Below are 20,101 nucleotides of genomic sequence, written 5' to 3'. Positions count from 1 at the left end.
CTCGAATAATTGAAAGGTAGTTTATTATCATGTAATTAATAAATTCAATCTAAGTATGTTCTTCTCTTAAGCATCAATTGATGGGATAGAATAATTGCAGATATATAATTTTTTTATCAATATATTAGTTTATCAAGGACAACTACCAAATTTGATTTTTTTTTTATTTTTTAAGTTATGGATAAAGAAATTACAAATGCAATGAATAAAGATCAATTATGCAAAAAATTGGAATTTACCGAAGATGATATAACCCATTTATTGAATTCCAATAGAGGAACAAAATTTATAACAAGATAAGTGTTCAAACAAGATCGATTCAAATATTAGTATTATGATTTTAGCTCATGCAAATATATTAGAAGAAATTATTTCAAAAGTTGGAATGGAATTTGAAAGGGAACAAGATATTTATGATTTTTACAATAGATATACTAAAGAAGTTGGATTTAGTATTCGAAGAACTAAAGGACATAAGGATAAGTATGGTAACTGGGCAGATAAGGTTTTTCGTTGTTCTTGCTAAGAACTCAAATAAAGGATAAGAGAGATAATGATATCAAAAGTCATTGTCTAGAAACAAGATTTGGGTGCTTAGTTGTATTAAAAGTTTTATGATACAATGGTAAATTACTTGTTACAAATTTTATTATAGAACATACACACGCATTAGCTCCTTCTCATAAGTGTATGTTTCTAAGATCTCAAAGGGCGATTAATTACTGTCAAGTTGCTAAACTTAAAATTGCTGATTGTTAGAGAATAGCACCAAAGGAGAGTGTTGGGTCTTTGGCAAGAAAAATTGGTGGACTTGAGAATTTTGGTTTTATTCCCGAGAACTACAATAATTACTTGCATTCTAAGAGAACAGAAGCAATGAAAGTTGGAGATATTGGTCATGTCTTGGAGTATCTACAAAATATGCAACATGATGATCCTAATTTTTCTTATGCTATACAAGTTGATCTTGATGATCTCATCACAAATATTTTTTGGACAAATGGTAGGATGAAATTAGATTATGAATTTTTTAGAGATGAGGTATGTTTCGATACAACATATTGAAGAAATAAAGAGGGTAGACTTTTTGCATTATTGTTGGTGTTAATCATCATAAGCAAAGCGTTATATTTGGTGCATCATTGTTGTATGATGAAACATGTGATATTTTTATGTGATTGTTTTATTTATTTGTGAAAGTAACGTTAGGGAAAAAGCCAATGACAATTCTTATAGGTCAAGATGCTACAATGACGAAAGCACTTGCTTCACAATAGCCTGAAACATATCATCGTTTGTGTTTGTGACATATGTATCAAGATGCAGCGAAACATCTCAATGATGCATTTGAGAGATTTAGTAGCTTTGTTAAAGATTTTAGGAGTTGTGCTTTTGATCATGATGGAGAGGAAGAAGATTTTTCTAAATGCATGGGATCATATGATTGCATTGGAGGACAATAGTTGGCTGAAAAGAAAATTTAAGTTGAAAGAGAAATGGGATTTGGTTTATGGACTACAAACTTTTTATGCAAATATGTCCATTACTCAAAAAAGTGAGAGTATGAATAACCAAATAAGAAATTACATTGGTTATAATTACAATTTCTTACATTTTTTGCATCACTTTCATGGATAATTGGTTGATAGATGATATGAGAATTACCTCCAAAAGCAAAGACTCTTTTAAAATGGAAATCCCCTGCTCCCTTGCCCTAATTGGTGCCACGATTCTAATACCCCAACGGTGTTAGTAATTGGAGATAATGGCACTTTTCTTTTTGGAGGTAATCCTTATAGTATTTATCAACCAATAGTCTCTAAAAGTGATGAGAAACTGTAATGAATCATAATTATAACCAATGTAATTTTCTATTTGGTTATACATACTCTCACTTCTTTGAGTAGTGGACATATCTGCATAAAAAGTTTGTCGTCCATAAACCAAAGCCCATTTTTTCTTCAACTCAAATTGTCTTTGCAACCAATTATTGTCCTCTAAATTGTATTTCGCAAGCATATAATCCCATGCATTTAGAAAATCTTTCTTTTCATCATGATCATAAACACAACTACTAAAATCTTTAACAAAACTACTAAATCTCTTGAATGCATGATTGAGGTGTTTCGTTGCATTTTGATACATATGCCATTCACACAAACGATGATATGTTTTAGGCTATTGTGAAGTAAGTGCTTTCGTCATTGCAGTGACCTAATTTGTAAGAACCGTAATTGACTTTTTCCTTTACATTGCTTTCAAAAATGAATCAAACAATCACATAAAAGTATCACATGTTTCATCATACAAAAATGCTACACCAAATATGTGAAACCCCCAATTTTGATTTAAGAATAGAAATGTAATTTAGCTTGGTGAGCTATAGATTAAATGTTTTCCGCTTAAATTTTTTATTGTTCATAGCCTAGAAAACACACATTTTATAAAACCACTAAGTCTATTTGAAAGATAAGACATAAAGAGAGTCAATTGGTATTGTTTTAAACTCAAAATGGCATTTTATTAGGAAAGTATCAATACCTTTGAATGATATATTGATACTTGAAACCCAAAAAGGCTTTATGATGAACAAGTATCAATACTTACTTTGTGAATATCGATACCTTTGCCCAAAAAGGAAAAGTATAGATACTAATGCCCTAGGCATTGATACCATTGCCCAAGATTACAAAAAAAATAAGAGTTAAATGGTCTTTTCACAAATCATTTATTTCCCTAAACCCTTTTAGAAACTCCACAACTTTGTTTTATTTTCTCACTCTTTTTTCTCATCTCTCTTAGCCCTTCTTCTCTTTCTTCTTTCATTACTCTTTCTCATCATTCTCTCTCATGTTCTCACCAAATAAACTTGGATTTCAAATTTTTGTTTCTGAATGTTTTAGAGGTAAGATTACAACTTGCTAAACATCAAATCTTTAGGTTTTGAATTCTAGACTTGAACATTTTCTAAAAATCCATTTCTCTCTATAAAACTCTAGGTTTTGGGTTGGTTTTGATTCCTACAAGCTCACAAAGGTAAGATTACAAAGAACTCAAGTTTTTTTTTGGCTAATCCATTCATTAAAATTAATTAATTAGAAGGTACAAAAGAAGGCCTATCAGCCATAGGAACAACAATTGCAGATAACAGATGAGAGGTACTCTTTGTTACAAAAGATCAAAGACAAAAGAAAAAACCTGAGGAGAGCCCTACCTACGAAATGAACTAAAAGATAGTACAGTAAAGAGCAGCCAAACGTTGATGAGAAAAACAAGGTGTGGTAATCCAAATATCAAAGATAAAGAACTCAATTTAGTTGTATTGTAAATTCATCGTTAGGATAGATTTAGGCACTAATTTTAGGTTTGTGATTGATTGAAAAAATTTTTGTAATAATAAATGGGATATTACAAAATTGATGGAAAGATGAGGAGTTATTATGATGATTGTTCATTGTTAAGTTCTGTTGAAGGTGTTGTTACACCAGATTGAACGAGTTTTGTCGTTGGAAATGCTAGAGGAGAAAAAATTCTTCACTTTGGTGAGTAGATATGACTTTTTAATTATTTTGATATAATTAAACATGCCTTGTTTATGATTAGCGTCACATTCCGGTTTTGGTTGAGTATAAATTACGTGAAAGACTTTTTTGATGAATGCCTTAAATATGTTTGAAAAGTATATGTATATGATATGTAAATATGATTATTATGTATTTAGTTTTGTGCATTGGGAACAAGCACCTTGAATATTTTATTATCCCAAAATTTTGATGTTTGTGTGTGAATTTAAATTATGTTTGGAATTGGAAACTTATGTTGGACAATGTTTTGAAATGACCCTAGCATAGGGATACTTTAGTTTTGGCAAATGAGTTTGAGTTGATGACATCGATTGAATCCATATCTCAACATTTTTGTTTGTATAGGTGGAAAAGTTCATACAATGATTTTTAGTTTTAATAATTTTAAATGAAATCTATTTGATAAGTTTTAATGGAGCCTGTTAAGTTAAGGCCCTGTAATTGTGACCGTAAATGCTAGCCATTGTGCACAATGATTTGTTCTGTTATGATGTCAGTGGCTATATGCATCGGACTATATTAGTATGACAACATCCTTTGTAATGTCCAAATATTAGGGACAATACCATTATCCTCTGTTCAGATTTGAAGTCAGTGGCTATATAAATGCATCGAACTATATTGGTGTTATGACACTTTTTGTAATGTCCAAATAGTGAGGATGGTACCATTATCCTCTGTTTTTGTTAGTTCTTTTTACCACAAATGTTTTGTTTTGCTAAATGAAGTTTAAAAGCTTTGAATGTAAATTTCTTGTCTTGGACTCGAAATTGAAAGTTGTTATGTCAACTCTGTATATTGATTTTTTAAAATTTATAATTGATTATATTTTTGATATGATTTATTTCTAATATTGGAGAATTTTGATAAAAGGAAGTTTGTTATACTTTGTTTAAGGTCCAAAGGGACCATTATAGACTAAAATCTGGAATTTTATGAACGAGGTATCAATACCTCTTACATGAAGTATCGATATTTGCCTAAGGAAGTACCTAAAAATACATTATGTGTTGAAAGTATCAATACTTTCTTTGAAAGGAAATACTCAAATATAAGGTATCGATACTTGAAAGTCAGTAAACTCTCAATGTCAAAAGTATTGATACTTTTGGTATAAGTATCGATATCTTATAACTATAACACCTTGGAAGGCATTCTGTTTGATAAGTACCGATACCCTTGAATGAGGTATTGATACTTAAGACTTATTTTTGAAATCTTCACTCTTTTAAAAGGATTTAAACAACATTTGGCTTGATTATAACAAATTAAACTTATCAGAGATTTTGTATTCATTTAAAAATCTTTGAATCAGTTTTGATTATGTTTTGAGATGAAATATGAAAAAGATTTGAGATTTGAACTTATGTTTACATTTTTTGATTAAAATATATTTGCGTAAACACTCTTTTACTTAGCTTGTTCTTCTTTCCCTTATCCTCTCAAGGAGTTTTTTTAGCTCACACATGTAAGTTGTATTTATTTGTTTTAAATCAATAGACCGCTTCGCTCATCGTCCTTTTGAGAGAGCTACGTCTACTTTGTGGTAGGTGGTTGATAAGGCATTCGGTACATGTCACCCTTTATTCAAGTTGTACTCCGTTATCTATTCTGATTCTATCTGTTTGTTTGTTAGGTTTATCATACTTTGTTTTATGCTTTCTAATAAGTTTACATATTTTATGATTTGGCCACGAGATGGCCTATAACTTATTTTTGTTTTTCATGTTGAGCATGAAACAGTGCACTTTCAATTTTGAAATACACACACACACACACACATGGAGATGCATCCTATGGCATTATAATTTGTTATATGAATTCTATCTATTATCGCTGAGGCTTGCTTAGGTCGAATGGGCCCTTCCTCTTAGACCTTTGCACCGTTCATGTCCCCGAAGTGGGGATGTGACAAAATATAACACTTTGCTTATGATGATTAACACCAACAAATAAATACAAAAGGTTTACCCTCTTTATTTTTTCTATATGTCGTATCAAGACATACCACATCTCCAAAAGATTCAAAATCTAATTTCATTTTGCCATCTGTCAAAAAAATATTTTTGATGAAATCATCAAGATCAACCTGTATAGCATAAGAAAAATTAGCATGTTGCATATTTTGTAGATACTCTAAGACACCACTAGTATCTCCAACTTTCATTACTTATGTTCTTTTAAGAATACAAGTAATTATAGTAGTCCTCAAGAGTAAAACCAAGATTCTTGAGTCTACCAACTTTTCTGGCCAAAAACCCAACACTCTTCTTTAGTGCTATTTCAAAGCAATCAACGATTTCAAGTTCAACAGCTTGATGGAGATTAATTGTCTTTCAAAATCTTAGAAACATACGCTTACAAGGAGAAGCTAATGCTTGTGTATGTTCTACAATAAGATTTGTAACACTTAATTTATTTTTATATTGTGAAACTTTGTATATAGCTAAGCACACAAATCTTGTTTTTGGATGGTGACTTTTGACATTATCATCTCTTTTATCCTTTCTTCGAGTTCCTTGGCAATAACAACAAAAAACCCTATCTATCTAGTTACCATACTTATCCTTATGTTCTTTAGTTCTTCGAACACTAAATCCAACTACTTTGGCTTACTATTGTAAAAATCATAAATATCTTATTTAGTTGTAACTTCTATTCTAGCTTTTGGAATAATTTCTTCTGACATATTTGCATAAGCTAAAATCATATTATTAGTATTAGAATCAATCATGTTTGAACACTTACCTTGTTTTAGATTTTGCTTCTTTATTGGTTCAACGGATGGGGGAATATCTTCTTCAATAAATTCCAATCTTTGGCACAATTGATCTTTATTCATTGCATTTGTAATTTCTTTACCCACAACCTAAAAAATAATCAAATTTGATAGTGGATCTTGATAAACTAATATACTGATCAAAATTTTTATATTTGCAATTATTCTATCCCAGCAATTGACACTTAGGGAAGAACATATTTAGATTGGATTTGTTAGTGGTCAAAATACCCACCAAGTCCCTATACCCAAGCATTTTGTTCATTTTAGTCCTTGTACTCAAATCGAAGCAATTTAGTCCTTTGATTTTGGAAACAATATCAAATTTAACTATTAAAGATGATGACATCAGCATTGACGTTGTAGGAGTGGATGGCTCAGATTTCTAACAAGGCACTGCCATGTCAGCATGTCAAGATGAGATGTAGTGCTACATCACCACATGGGTGTTGGTTGTTGATGTGGCACATCATCTACTTTTCTACTTGTTGTTTCTTCTGCACTTTCTAACTTGTAGGAAGAGAAACTTTTGAGAGTATTGAGGGAGTATAAAAGAGCCATAGAATGTACTATTGCTGACATCAAGTGGATTAGTCCGTCCATATGTATGCACAAGATCTTTTTTGGAGGAGGATAATAGAGCCACCATTGAGCATCAAAGAAGACTCAACCTTATCATGAATGAGGTGGTGAAAAAAGAGATCATCAAGTGGTTGGATGTCGATATCATTTACCCCATTTCAAATAGCTCTTAAGTGAGCCCAATTCAATGTGTTCCAAAAAAAAAAATGGGATGACAAGGGTTGCTAATTCCAACAATGAAATCATTCCCACAAGGACAGTGACTAGTCGGAGGGTATGTATGGATTAAGTTCAACAATGCCACAAGGAAGTGTCATTTTTCTTTATCATTTATTGATCAAATGTTAGACAAACTAGCTAGTAAGGAGTTTTATTATTTCTTGGATGGGTATTCTGGATACAATCAAATAGCAATAGCTCTTGGAGATCAAGAGAGGACTACTTTTATGTGCCCTTATGGCACTTTTGCCTTTAGGGGGATGCCTTTTAAACTCTGCAATACACATACAACTTCTCAAAGATGCATGATGCCTATATTTTCTGATATGGTTGAGCAATGTCTTGAGGTATTTATGGATGCTTTCTCTGTTTTTTGTAATAATTTTGATTATTGTCTTTTGAATCGTGCTAAGGTCCTCAAACGGTGTGAAGAACTAAACTTAGTGCTGAATTGGGAGAAATATCACTTTATGGTGCAAGAAGGTATTGTACTCGGTCACAAAGTTTCAAGTAGAGGCTTGGAGGCGGAGAAGGCAAAAATTGAGACAATAGAAAAGCTTTCGCCACCAACTTTAGTAAAAGATATTGAAAGTTTCTTAAGACATGCTGGGTTTTATAAGAGGTTCATTAAGGGTTTTTTTAATATTTCTAAACATTTGTGCAATCTCTTAGAGAAAGATGTCATTTTTAATTTTGATGAGGCATGCCATGCTGCATTTTTAGAATTGAAAAAGAAATTGATATCTACACCTCTCATGAAGTTTTGGATTGAAGTCTCCATTTTGAATTTATGTGTTATGCTACTGACTACGCTGTATGTCACGAACTATGCTTATTTGCTGAAGTATGCGATAGCCTGTACGGTGCTTGAGTGGATGCTTCCACACAAGCCAGCCAATAACCTGTTTATATTTGAACAAACATAAATTATAGTAACAAATTAGATTAAGATAACTCACGTCGAAATCATAGGGCATACCGAATGCCTATAAGCAACTACTAGAGCCACATAAAGAAAAATGTTTTATTAATATTGAAATAAGTACAAAGGGATGAAGATAAGCCATCGTCGGGCCATAAACGTAGCCTTAGATGATTCGCAACAAACATACCTTTACCAATGAGGTAGCCTAACAATTCACCGACTGCTCACTCCCTATAAAGAGTTTATAAGATTTTACAAGTATTTCACTAGGAGCCATTACAAAGATGCTTACAATTTTGTTTTGCATTGTGCAGGTGTCAATGAGTGGGCAATATTTTAAGGAGGCATGAAATGCCACTTACCAATATCCTTGAAGTGGAAATTTTTTTTGTTTAGGGTATAGACTTTAAAAGGCTTTTCATTTCTTCCTTCAAAAATCATTATATCCTGTTGGCTATGGATTATGTGTCTAAGTGGGTAGAAGCTACGAAAATGCTTACAAATGATGCAAAAGTTGTGTTGAGATTCTTGAGGAAAAACATCTTCACTAGATTCGGCACACCACGAGCAATATTGAGTGATGAAGGCAATAATTTTTGCACAAGTATTTTACAGTTTTTTTTGCTAAATAGGGAGTGACACACAAGGTTGTGACTGCTTATCATCCACAAACAAGTGGACAAGTCGATGTCTTTAATTGGGAAATCAAGAGGATTTTGGAAAAGGTTGCATCCTCATTAAGGAAGGATTGAGCAAAAAGGTTGGATGATGCACTTTGGGCGTATAAGACTGCCTACAAAACTTCAATAGATATGTCTCTTTATAGATTGGTTTTTGGAAAGGCATGTCACCTTTCGGTGAAACTTGAACGCCATGCTTGTTAGACCATTAAGAAGTTGAATTTTGATTTAGAAGTGGCTAGTGAGAGGCGTTTGTTGCAATTGAATGAATTGGATGAGTTTAGATTGAAGGCTTATGAAAATACCAAGATCTACAAGGAAAAGACTAAGAAATGGCATGATGAGAGAATTGTGGAGTGTTGTTTTAAGCTAGGTCAATATTTATTGTTGTTTAACTCTCAATTGAAGTTATGCCTAAGCAAGTTAAAATCACGGTGGTCAAGACCTTTTCTCATTTCAAGAGTGTTTCCATATAGTGTCGTGTAAGTTATAGATGGTTCAATGAATGAAAAATTTAAGGTGAATAGGCAACAATTGAAGCACTATTGGGGAAGTAATGTTGATCAAAAACGTTCTTCCATCAGTCTTGCCAACCCAAACTGAGCTTGAAGAGAGTCAAGTTAGTCACTATAAAAAAGCTCTTTGTGAGAGGCAACCCAAGTGTTCAAACATTTAATGTTTCTTTTATGTCTTTTAAAATTTTTGAATTTTAGTTATTAGATGTTAATTTTTCAAATTTTAGTGATTGATTTATGTTTTATTTTCGTTTTGTAGGTTCTATATCATTTTGCCTCCATTTAGTGTAAAGAAAAATGCAAAAAGGTGAGAAGTGAAGAAAAGAAGAAATGGAAATAACAAGCTTAGCATCGCAGTGCTGGCTCATCAACACTGCGACGCTGCAACAATGCTTTTGAAAAAAAAAAGGGGTAGTATCCCAAGCGTTGCCACACCAGGCACCTAGCGCCGTGATGCCATAGATGTTGTGTTATTTTGTCCAGCAAGCCCATCACTGTGATGCCAAAGGGCCAACATCGTGGTATTAGGTCAAGGCTTTTTCAAATATTTAAAGCCTCTTCTTTCTCTCTCTCTTTTCCTCTCCCATTAAAACCCTAGCTATAAATTTCTCACTTCCCCCTCCACCAAACCCATTCACAAAACCTTCCAAAAACTCAAGTTTCTTCCATAAAAACACAAGATTCAAGGATTTTTACCAGCTTTTTTTTCCATCAAAGTGTAGATTTTTTCTCATGTAAGTGCCTAGTCTGCATGAATTTTTGTTTTTGAGAATATTGCTTATGTTGAAAGAGTTTGGTTGGTACTTGATGATGGGTTTTCAATATTGTTGCTATTATGTTGTTTTGTGGTTGAAGTGTTGGTGATTTATGTGGTAAATTTTGAGAATTGGATTATTGGTAATAGTGAATAGAGAATTTTATTGAGAATTATATGGAGTGGGTTATTTTTGGTCGTATTTAAATTGTTAAAGTAATTGGTGGAGAGAATTAAGTTTTTTGAGATAATTGTTGATAATTTTTGGTGATTTGTGGTGCAAATTGCAAATTGTGGTATTAAGTCGAATTTTGAGAATAGAATAATTATGACACCAAAAAGGCTAGGACTAGCAACAATGCTTATGATAGGTCAAAGTTTGTTCTAGTTGAGCCATATTCATGCCATACTCAGTCATTGTTGCTAAAACCATTGGTACCATATAGAGGAATTAATGTACCCAATGTTTGTTTTGGAGATATTGTAAGAAGAATTGAAGAGCGACAATGGGAAACCTTTTGGTCATCTTGAAGTGATAGTATTGCCAATGGTGCATAAATTTTACGCTAATGCTTATGAGCATGAGAATGGTATTACATTTTGTAAAGGTAAGCAAGTGCATTTTGATAGCCACACCACTAACTAGTTTTAGAATTTACTTGAGATTGACAATGACGAGTATCCAATATTTGAATGGTAATGTGAATTTGGATGAGGTCATCAACTTGCTTTGCGAACCTGACGCCCAATGAAAAATCACTAAAAGGGTATCGATCTCATTCAAGGCTAGTGCAACAAATAAACTTTTAAAGGTTTGGTATCACTTCCTCACAGCCAAATGTTTTTGGTAAAGCTTTTGAGCAACGCCACCAAGGATAGAGCAGTTTGCTCTATGCCATCGTCACAGGTAAGTCCATTAATGTGGGTCAGTTAATTTTTGAAACATCATTTACATTGCTACTTCAGCTAGGGAGGGCTTGTGGTATCCATCACTCATCACGACCTTGTGTATGCAAGTGGGCGTACATTGGTCCAGTGATGAAGAACTGTTGCATCCAAAGCACCATTGGACCCGAGTATCATTCATAGGTTCAAGCTCAAGATCACTTTGTTGCTGGTGGGAGTTCATCCTTCGCACCAAGACTTCCTCCATGAACTCCAAATCTCACCATACCACAAAGACTGGAGCATATAGAATGTCACATGGCATATTAGGCAGAGTGTACACGATCATTTGAGCAAATGCTTCGTGCTTGCATAGTTCACATGAAGATGGATATGACCAGCTTTCCATCAATGCCGGAGGATCCTAACACTGACAAGGATAATGATGAGGAGGAGGAAAAGTGAGACTAGGGGAGGTTTCTTTCCTTAGTGTTTAGTAACATTGAGGACAATTTTAGTTTTAAGTTTAAGGGGTAAGTTTAAAATTTTAAACTGTGCTTTTTATTTTTCCATTTCATGTTATTAGTTTCAATTTGAGTAAGTTGTATAGTTTTAAAGTTTAGCAAGTTTGTTTTCTCTGAAAATGTTGGCTATGATGATTAGTTGCATCCATTGCTTTGATTTGCTTATCCAATGAAGAAAAATAGTTGTCTTGTTTTCTTGTGCTCCGAGTAAATGTAAATATTGTTTGAGTATTATGTTGAACTTTGTTGTTGAGCATCATTGTAGAATGTAAATTTCCACCATATTGAGCACTTGTTTCTTGCTTTGAATAATTGTGTTCATTTTGCGAATGTTTATGTAAGTATAAATTTTTGAATAAAGTCTTGAGTTCTAGAATTTGTTTGAGTTTCTCTTAACCCGAAATCCTAGATTACACTTAGTTAAGGAAATTACTTAGGCCATTTGTGGATCGTTTGAGCTTTTCAAGCCTACCCTTCTATACTATTATCCTTATCATCTTTTTTTAGCCTAAATTTTCTCCTTTTCTTTGATTAAACACATAGTAAATAAGCCTTAACCATAAAATAAATTTCCACTTTAACACTCATCACTCTTAAGTACATAATTCATTTTAGGGAGTGTAGTTAGCTAGAAATGAAGATAGAAGTAGAAAAGGTGGCAGTGGAGAAAAATTCAAAAAGTCATGTAGGATTCACCCCACTACCTAAAATAAAAGGAAATAAGTTTGGGGGTGTTAAATTGTGAATGAAAGAAAAAGAAGAAAAAGATGAAAATAAAAAAGAATAAAGTGTTTGATGAATGAGAAGGTTGAAGAAAGAAAAAGGTGATTGGGAGGAATACGAAATAAACCTCATTATAGGTCCTGGAATGATTATGTGCTAAGGTGATTTGAGCTACATTTTTTGCTAAATCTTACCTTGACCCTAGCCTTACATTACAAGCTTTGTAAAGTCCTAAGGATCCTTGAGTAATTGTTAGTCTACAGTAGTGGAGAAAGAGATGAAGAGCAAACATATGAAACTCTTGACTAATTTAAATTTTTGCATAAGCATAAACTTATCAAATGGCATGATTTTCATTGCATGAAACTACACATACACACATGAGGTTCCATTTGAAAATGAGCTTGCAATTTCGTGAAATGTAAACTTGAATAATATTTATACTTTGCATAGGATGTTGAGGAAATAAATGACTTACAAGGAATTAAAAGTGATCTTTGGATTGGTGCAGCCGATTTATAGTTCAATGTTTTCGATGTTCATGTTTCTTTCTTTGTTTTAGAGTTTTTCTTGAGGACTAGCAAAATGTTAAGTTTGGGGGGGGGGGGGTGTGATAACTCTATTTTATAGAGTTATCTTGCACTTTGTTGAGCATAAAAAGAATGAAGTCCTTTTACTTTTTAGTCAATTTTTAGGTAGTTTTTACATCTTTTTATTAATTAGCTTAATGCGTGTTTGAGTATTTTTAGTTGAGTTCTTTTAGCTTATTTTCAGTATAAAAGTCCTATTTTTAACCTCTACTGATTTAGTCATTTGTATTGAAGCTGTGCAAGCATGTGGGGTTTAAATGGCAAAGAATTGTGAATAGATGCTTAAGGAGATCTCTGACCATACTGCAGTAATTTGAGTGTAACTTGAGCTATAGAAGTCTGATCAATAAGATTTTTAAATAATTGGAAAGCTAAAAGTAAGAACTACTACTTTGATATTTAGCACTTCACCAAATTCTGATCGAATCATGGTCCAATTTGCATTGGAAGTTGAAGGACTATTGCAAACGGCACAACAGCTGGCAAACAAGGCAGCCCCATAGCCTCTGAGGGCCAGCATTATAGTGCCGCCCCTGTTCAGCCCAGACTCAGCATCAAACAGAGAAGTCAGTGCTGCGGTGCCAGCCTCTTGGCGCTGCGGTGCTGACACGTACCTTCTTAAATCTGCACCATCCAATCTTTTAATTTTTTAGGGCCATTTTAAGGGTATAAAAACAGGTTTTTTACTCTGGAAAAAAGGGTTGAGCAGACGCCATTTTGGGGAAAGAAAAGCTTTGGAAAAAGATAAGAAAAGAGGAGGAAATCTTTGAAGATTGAGCTGCAAATGCTACACCAAATACTTTCTCTCACTAGATTTGATTTTCTCTCTCTATCTTTCTTTGTAAAAATGCTTTATTTTTCTGAGATGTTGAATGTTCCTATGGTTTTGTTGAGCTAGATTTCTATTTCTAGGGTTATGGTGGATGTTAGTATGTAGTTTGGATATTGTGCTTGGCTATTACATACTTTTTTATGGAAATATTGATGTTTATTCAAATTTGAATTTATTTTCCATTTTATTGCCTTATCACCGATGAAATGAGTTTAGGTTTTTAGATGATACTTAAGAAAGTTAGTCTGAATAGACCTTAATTTGGGTAATATATGTTCATTACACTTGAGAATTGAGTGGTTGCTTCGCAAGTAAGGTAGATATACACGTATTTGCCATATATGGTCAATAGTTAGAACCTATACCTTAGGAACTTGGCTTAGTTAAATTACTATAGTTATATAGAGATTTAATTAAGTTAGGCCATTGTATTATATCTCGACGGAGAATCGTATATACTCGAGGATTCTAGACTAGCATCAATTTTCCATTGAAGTAAGTAATTAGCCAATCATGCATCCAAATGAAATACTAATTGAACCCATAATCCTAGGCTTTTACTCCATTGCTTTTACATCAATTTTGGTTTGCAATTGCTAGTTTAGATTAGTCACTTAGTTTTACTTTTAATCATTTCTAGAATTTTAGGTACTTGAATAAAATTAGCTAATCAAATTGATCAATACATCTTGATTGAGTTGGATATTTGTTTTCTTTTTCTATCGCAATAAAACACTACGAACAAACTCTTTTGCCTTTTTTCCTCTATTTCCATCTCTACTAAAACCTTGAAGTACTAGCTAATTTCATATGGCATCATGTGAATTTTAACTTTATGTTAAATTAATTTTGTCTAATTATATATTTGTTAAATTGATTGTTCAATTTATTTTTAAGTGTTTTATATTAGATATAATAGTTTGTTTATATGTGGCAAGAATTATTTGATTATAATTTTAATTTGTTCTTTTCATATAGTTTCACTGAAAGAAAAAAACTCCTAATCAAAACCAAAGTATGCATTGTCTCTATTAAGGAATTAAATGCCAACATTACTTACGGTGTATGCAATTTATAGCTTTGAAATTAACTTTTTAAAAAAATCTATTACAAAGAGATTAAAAGATAATAATAATATAGGTTGTATTTTTCTCTATTAATCTGTACATTAGAGGTATTATATATATAGACCTCTATCAGATTTACTAGATAAAGAGATATTTAAAATGTATAGATGCAGAGATATTTAAAATGTATAGATACAGAGATATTTAAAATGTACAGATAAATAGATTACAAAAATGTATAGATAAAGAGATATTTAAAATGTAAAGATAACTAGATTACAAAGTAAGATTTATTTAAAATTGAAATACTAATTATTCTATCTCTTATTCAAGTGTCATTATCCTTTACATGCCCCCTCAAGCTGGTGATGCCATTGCAGACACCAAGCTTGGAACGTAAAAGACAAGAAGAAGAATGAGGGAGAGGTTTAGTTAAGACATCAGCCAACTGATCACGAGAAGAGATGAGCGAAACTTTAAGATCTCCTTTCGTAACTTTATTATGGACAAAATGAAAATCAATTGCAATGTGCTTCATTTTGGACTGGAATATTGGATTCACAAAAACATACGTAGTCCCAACATTGTCGTAGTACACCGTGGGAGAAGATGGAAGCTATGGGCCAAGTTCTGATAACAAAGATTGCAACCAACTTATTTTAGCAACAGCAGAAGCAACGGCTCAATATTCTGCTTCAGTCGAAGAACGACTACTGACTTTTTTTTACTAGAACTCCCAACGACAAGTGAGGAACCAAGATAAATAAGATAGGCTGAAGTAGACCTGCGGTCATCAACATTAGAAGCCTAATCAACTTTTGAAAATCCACATAAGGAAAAAGATGAGCTGCGAGTAAGATGTAGGCCATAAGATATGGTACCTTTTAAATAATCGTAAAAGACGTTTTGCAGCACTCCAATGTTATTCAGTTAGGGAATGCATGGATTGAGATAGTTTATTAACACTGAAGGCAATATCAGGCCGAGTAAAACACAAATATTGGAGAGCACCCAACAGCTATCTATATTTTGTGGCATCAGTAGCACCTGTATGATCACGAGAAGACAAAGAACATTTTGTAGCCATAGGTGTTGAGACTTCTTTTGCAGCAGTCACATGAAAGCGATCAAGTGTATCATGGATATATTTCTATTGAGACAAAAATAGACTAGCTGTTGTAGGGAATACTTCAACACTAAGAAAATCTTGTAATCACCCAAGATCTTTGACAGAAAACTATTATGAGATAACGTTGACGACCTAATCAGTAAATGAGTTGCTATTGCTAGTTAGAATAATATCATCAGCATAGACTAAAAGATAGGCAATAGCGGTACCATCCAAATGTATAAATAGGGAAGCATCAGATTTGGATTGAATAAAGCCAAAATGGATCAAAAAAGAACTTAGAGCTTTGTACCATTCTCTGGGTGCTTGCTTTAGGCCATAAAGTGCTTTGCGCACACATGTAGGATGAGTGGAGTCAATAAAACCAGGAGGCTGGGTCATGGAAACATCCTTAGATAATGTTCCAAGCAAATATACATTGTTTACATCCATTTGTCGAAGTTGCCATCCTTGAGATAATGCAATAGTGAGGACAATTCGAATTGTTGCTGGCTTAACAACAAGAATAAAAGTCTTAGTGAAGTCAACGCCAGGTCTTTGGTGAAACCCTTTAGCAACTAAACGAGCTTTATACCGTTCAATACTACCATCAGGGTGTCTTTTGATGCGAAACACCCATTTATAGCCAACAATGTTTTGATTAGAATGATGAGGTACTAGTTCCCAAGTGCCATTATGAATGAGAGCATCAAACTCATCAAACATCACTTTACACCAATTACGATCCCTTAGAGCTTGAGACATAGAAGATGGTTCAAGTGATACGGAAAAAGGAAGCTTAGGGGTAAGGTTTGTTATATTTCTAGTCTTTAACAGAGAACAAGTTGTCAAAGATACTCTGTTATAGAACTAAAACAGAAAGGCTTACAAAACTTGAAAGAAAGACTATCCATGGTTACAAGAAACTGCAAGTCTGCTTCATTGATCAGATTAAAGTACAAGTTAAATATGCAGTAGGCATGATTAACACTTGTAACATACTATAGACACAGGTGTTATGGCATAAAGACAACAAACTCATGCAGCTATACACGTAGGAGATGGAATTAGTAGAAAACATGCATGATTAATGACCACTACAATGAAGCAAAGTATAACAAAAGCTTGATAAGTGTACATTATCATGCAAGTATTAACTTAACAAGGTTAGCGTGTTTGGATTTGGTTTAAAATATTATTTTGGGATCTTGTTGTCATAAGGTGAATCTGAGTAAGAATGGCAGTGGAAGTAGATTGCAAGGGTGAAGTAGCAGGTTCATGTGATATTTCAGGTAGGATAGGGGGAGAAGAGGTAGGATCTAATGAAGTAGAGATCATAGGAGGAGCTGCACCTATCAAGGTAGAATCGTCAAGAATCGAAGCAAAAGAATTTATGGATGCCACGCATACCTGGTTTTGTGCAAAACGCAAAGGAAGATTAGTGTTTGAACTTGTAAATGGCACAGAGTATTTAGGAGGAGATGTAGTGATAGATATCCATGAACTAGTAGTGGAAAGTTGGACACGTGAAAGAGTATTATCCAAGTGCATATATGGAAACCTACTTTCATAAAAAATAACATGGCGAGATACATAGGTTTTATAAGAGACAGGATCTTTGATGTAAAGAATACCCAACAAAGACGTACTTTTTCAACTTTGGCTGCATTTTGTTTGTATTATAAGGACGTATCCAAGGATAACATGAGCGACCAAAGGTGCGAAGCTTATTGCAATTATGTAATTTGCCAAATAAAGCTTGGAAAGGAGAAACTAAATTCAATACTGGAGTAGGCGAGCGATTAATTAAATATATAGTAGTTTTAAAGGCAAATGTCTAGAATGATAAAGGCGTGGAAGCTTAGTGAAAAAGTGTAAGCCCTGTCTCAACAATATGAGATGTTTTCTCTCAGCTATTCCATTATGTTGTGGGGTGTGAGGAGGAGTTTGAAGATGTGAGATACCAAAGGTGTGGAAGTTTGGAAGTAATTTCGTATATTCACCCCCTCCATTTGTATAAATAGACACAATTGAAGTGTTAAAAAAAATTTTCAACAACACTTTTGAATTTAGGGAACACAGTAAACAAATGAGACTTGCATTGCATAGGAAATAACCATGTATAACGAGTGAAGTGATCGACAAAATTTACAAAGTACTGAAAATCATTAGATGAAAGCATTGAGGCTGGTCCCCGAACATCAGAATAAATTAATTCAAGAGGCCGTGCACTAGTCAGAGATAAATCATTGAAAGGGAGCCTATGGCTCTTATTACAAGCACAGGAATGATAGAGGATTTAATTAGGTAACTTGCGGTCAAAAGGTAAAGAACATGATTTAAGTAAAAAATCTAAGATGTGAAAAGATAGATGTCCTAAGCGATTGTGCCAATTTACTTGAGAAGTTTTAACACCAATCTGAAACATGGGTTGCTACACAAACACAGAGATTGCAGTTGATTGTAGCCATTCATACACCCCGTACTTGTTTAGGCCTTTGACAAGTGGTGCTCTCGTGCATAAATCCTTTGCAAGAAAACAATGAGGAATAAAGTCAATGGAGGTGTTATTAGTTTTACAAAATTTAGAGACAAAAAGTAGGTTTTTATGAATTGATAGAAATACGCAAAATATTAGAAAGAGAAATGGTTCTCGAGGGAGTGTGTAAAGTGGTAATTCTAGTGTAAGTAATTGGCAAACCTGAACCATCTCCAATATCAATTTGATCAGTACCATCATAGTCTGACTGAATTGAAAGATTACTCAAGTCACTTGTAACATGATGGGATGCGCTTGTGTCAGCTAACCAGTTGGATGACAGTGTTTGAGGAGCAGCAGTGAAATTTTCCATTATAGGGTCCTGTGAGTGCAAGGCCTGAAATTGAGGACTCTCTTTAGCAACATGACCAGGTTGATTACATAATTGGCAAAAAAATTGCTTGAAGGGACATGATTGTTGCTGCGATGAGCGAAACGATTGTTGCTGCCAAGAATTGTTATTTCGCTTGTAGTAGTTTGAATAGTTACCTATCTAATGATGTGGAGGTTGATTCTTGAATGAAGCTTTGATGTTACCTTTGTTGTAATTTTTTTGCCCTTGTTGAGAGTGATTATTAAAGCTAGTGTGTCCTCTTTGATTTGAATTATAAGAACGAGATGCAGCATTTGCAGTGATAACGACAGAACTATTTTCCTCTTGTTTAAGATAATGTTCATATTCAACAAGCTTATCATAAAGTTTTTCCAAAAAAATAGTGGTTTCACAAGCTCGAACAACAGAAAAAATTTCACGATACTCGAAGCCTACACCATTCAGAATATGAAGAACAAGATCATCATTAGATACCGATGACCCAATTAACGCAAGTTCATCATCAATAGTTTTGAGATTTTGCACATATTCTACAATAGATTTGTTGTCGCTTGGAACATGAAGCTTATCTTTCAATGTCATTACTCTGGATCGAAAGCTGTTAGCATAAAGCCGTGAAAGCTTCTTCCAAGCCTCAGAAGAAGTTTTGGATGAGGCTATGAGGGGAATTAAGGGCTCTGAAATTGAAGCAACAATGGCATGAAGCAGTAATTGATCTTGTCGTGACCAATAAAGAAAGGTAGAATTTGGCTCCTCCTTGTTATCTCTAGTGATTGTTAATGGCGGACAAGGTTTTGAGCTATCAAGAAACCCCATGAGATCGTATACAAGTAAGAGAGAATTAAATTGAACTCTCCATGATGGATTGTTGAAGTGTGTTAGTTTAACTGGTAATTGAGCAACTACATTTATCGATATCAACGAATTTGAATCATTGACAGTAGGAGTAAGTGACAGTTTGAGCGCTGTTGGCCATAATAAAATATTCTTGTTAAAGCCTTAAAAGCTCTGATACCATAAAAGATAATAATAATAATATCGATTGTATTTTTCTCTATTATAGTAAAGGTATTATATTTATTGACCTCTATCAGATTTACAAGATAAAAGAGATATTTAAAATGTACAAATAACTAGATTACAAGGTAAGATTTATTTAAAATTCAAATACTAAGTGTTCTATCTCGTATTCAAGTGCCGTTATCCTTTCCAGAGATCACTAAATTGATAAAAACCAAAAATAAGGAGGAGGTCGGCCATGCGTGTGGAGGACAAAATAAGGAATCTCTAGCCGCCAATATCCTCCAACTTTTCACATTGCAAAATAAAGCAATAATCGATTCTTCTACCCTAGCCCCAAGTGGCTGGGATCCAATGATACCAAATTCTCAAACACAAACCACGTTTCTTAATGTGATGTCGATTGTGGACTGTTAAACTACTGATATAGAACATGCCGGA

At 33.5% G+C, this 20,101-nt stretch overlaps 1 protein-coding gene across 1 annotated transcript; it reads right to left on the bottom strand.

The window, feature by feature from the left end:
* LOC108663289 lies at nucleotides 18,176-19,456 on the bottom strand. The gene is made up of 3 exons (XM_018126892.1): nucleotides 18,844-19,456; nucleotides 18,469-18,660; nucleotides 18,176-18,201 (listed from the first exon to the last, which is right to left on the bottom strand). The coding sequence occupies exons 1-3, from the start codon at nucleotides 19,454-19,456 to the stop codon at nucleotides 18,176-18,178; spliced, it is 831 nt and encodes a 276-aa protein (XP_017982381.1).

Source organism: Theobroma cacao, chromosome 9 (genome assembly GCF_000208745.1).
Source record: "Theobroma cacao cultivar B97-61/B2 chromosome 9, Criollo_cocoa_genome_V2, whole genome shotgun sequence".
NCBI lineage: Eukaryota > Viridiplantae > Streptophyta > Magnoliopsida > Malvales > Malvaceae > Theobroma > Theobroma cacao.
This window is presented reverse-complemented; position numbering and strand designations above follow the sequence as displayed.

Excerpts from the sequence above, each read along its gene's own strand:
- LOC108663289 (XM_018126892.1), bottom strand. The coding sequence starts at position 19,456 with ATGGGGTTTCTTGATAGCTCAAAACCTTGTCCGCCATTAACAATCACT. Across the intron at positions 18,661-18,843 it reads GCAAAAAAATTACAACAAAG|AGAGTCCTCAATTTCAGGCC; the intron begins GTAACATCAAAG and ends ATGTTGCTAAAG. Across the intron at positions 18,202-18,468 it reads TGATATTGGAGATGGTTCAG|CAACCCATGTTTCAGATTGG; the intron begins GTTTGCCAATTA and ends GTGTTTGTGTAG.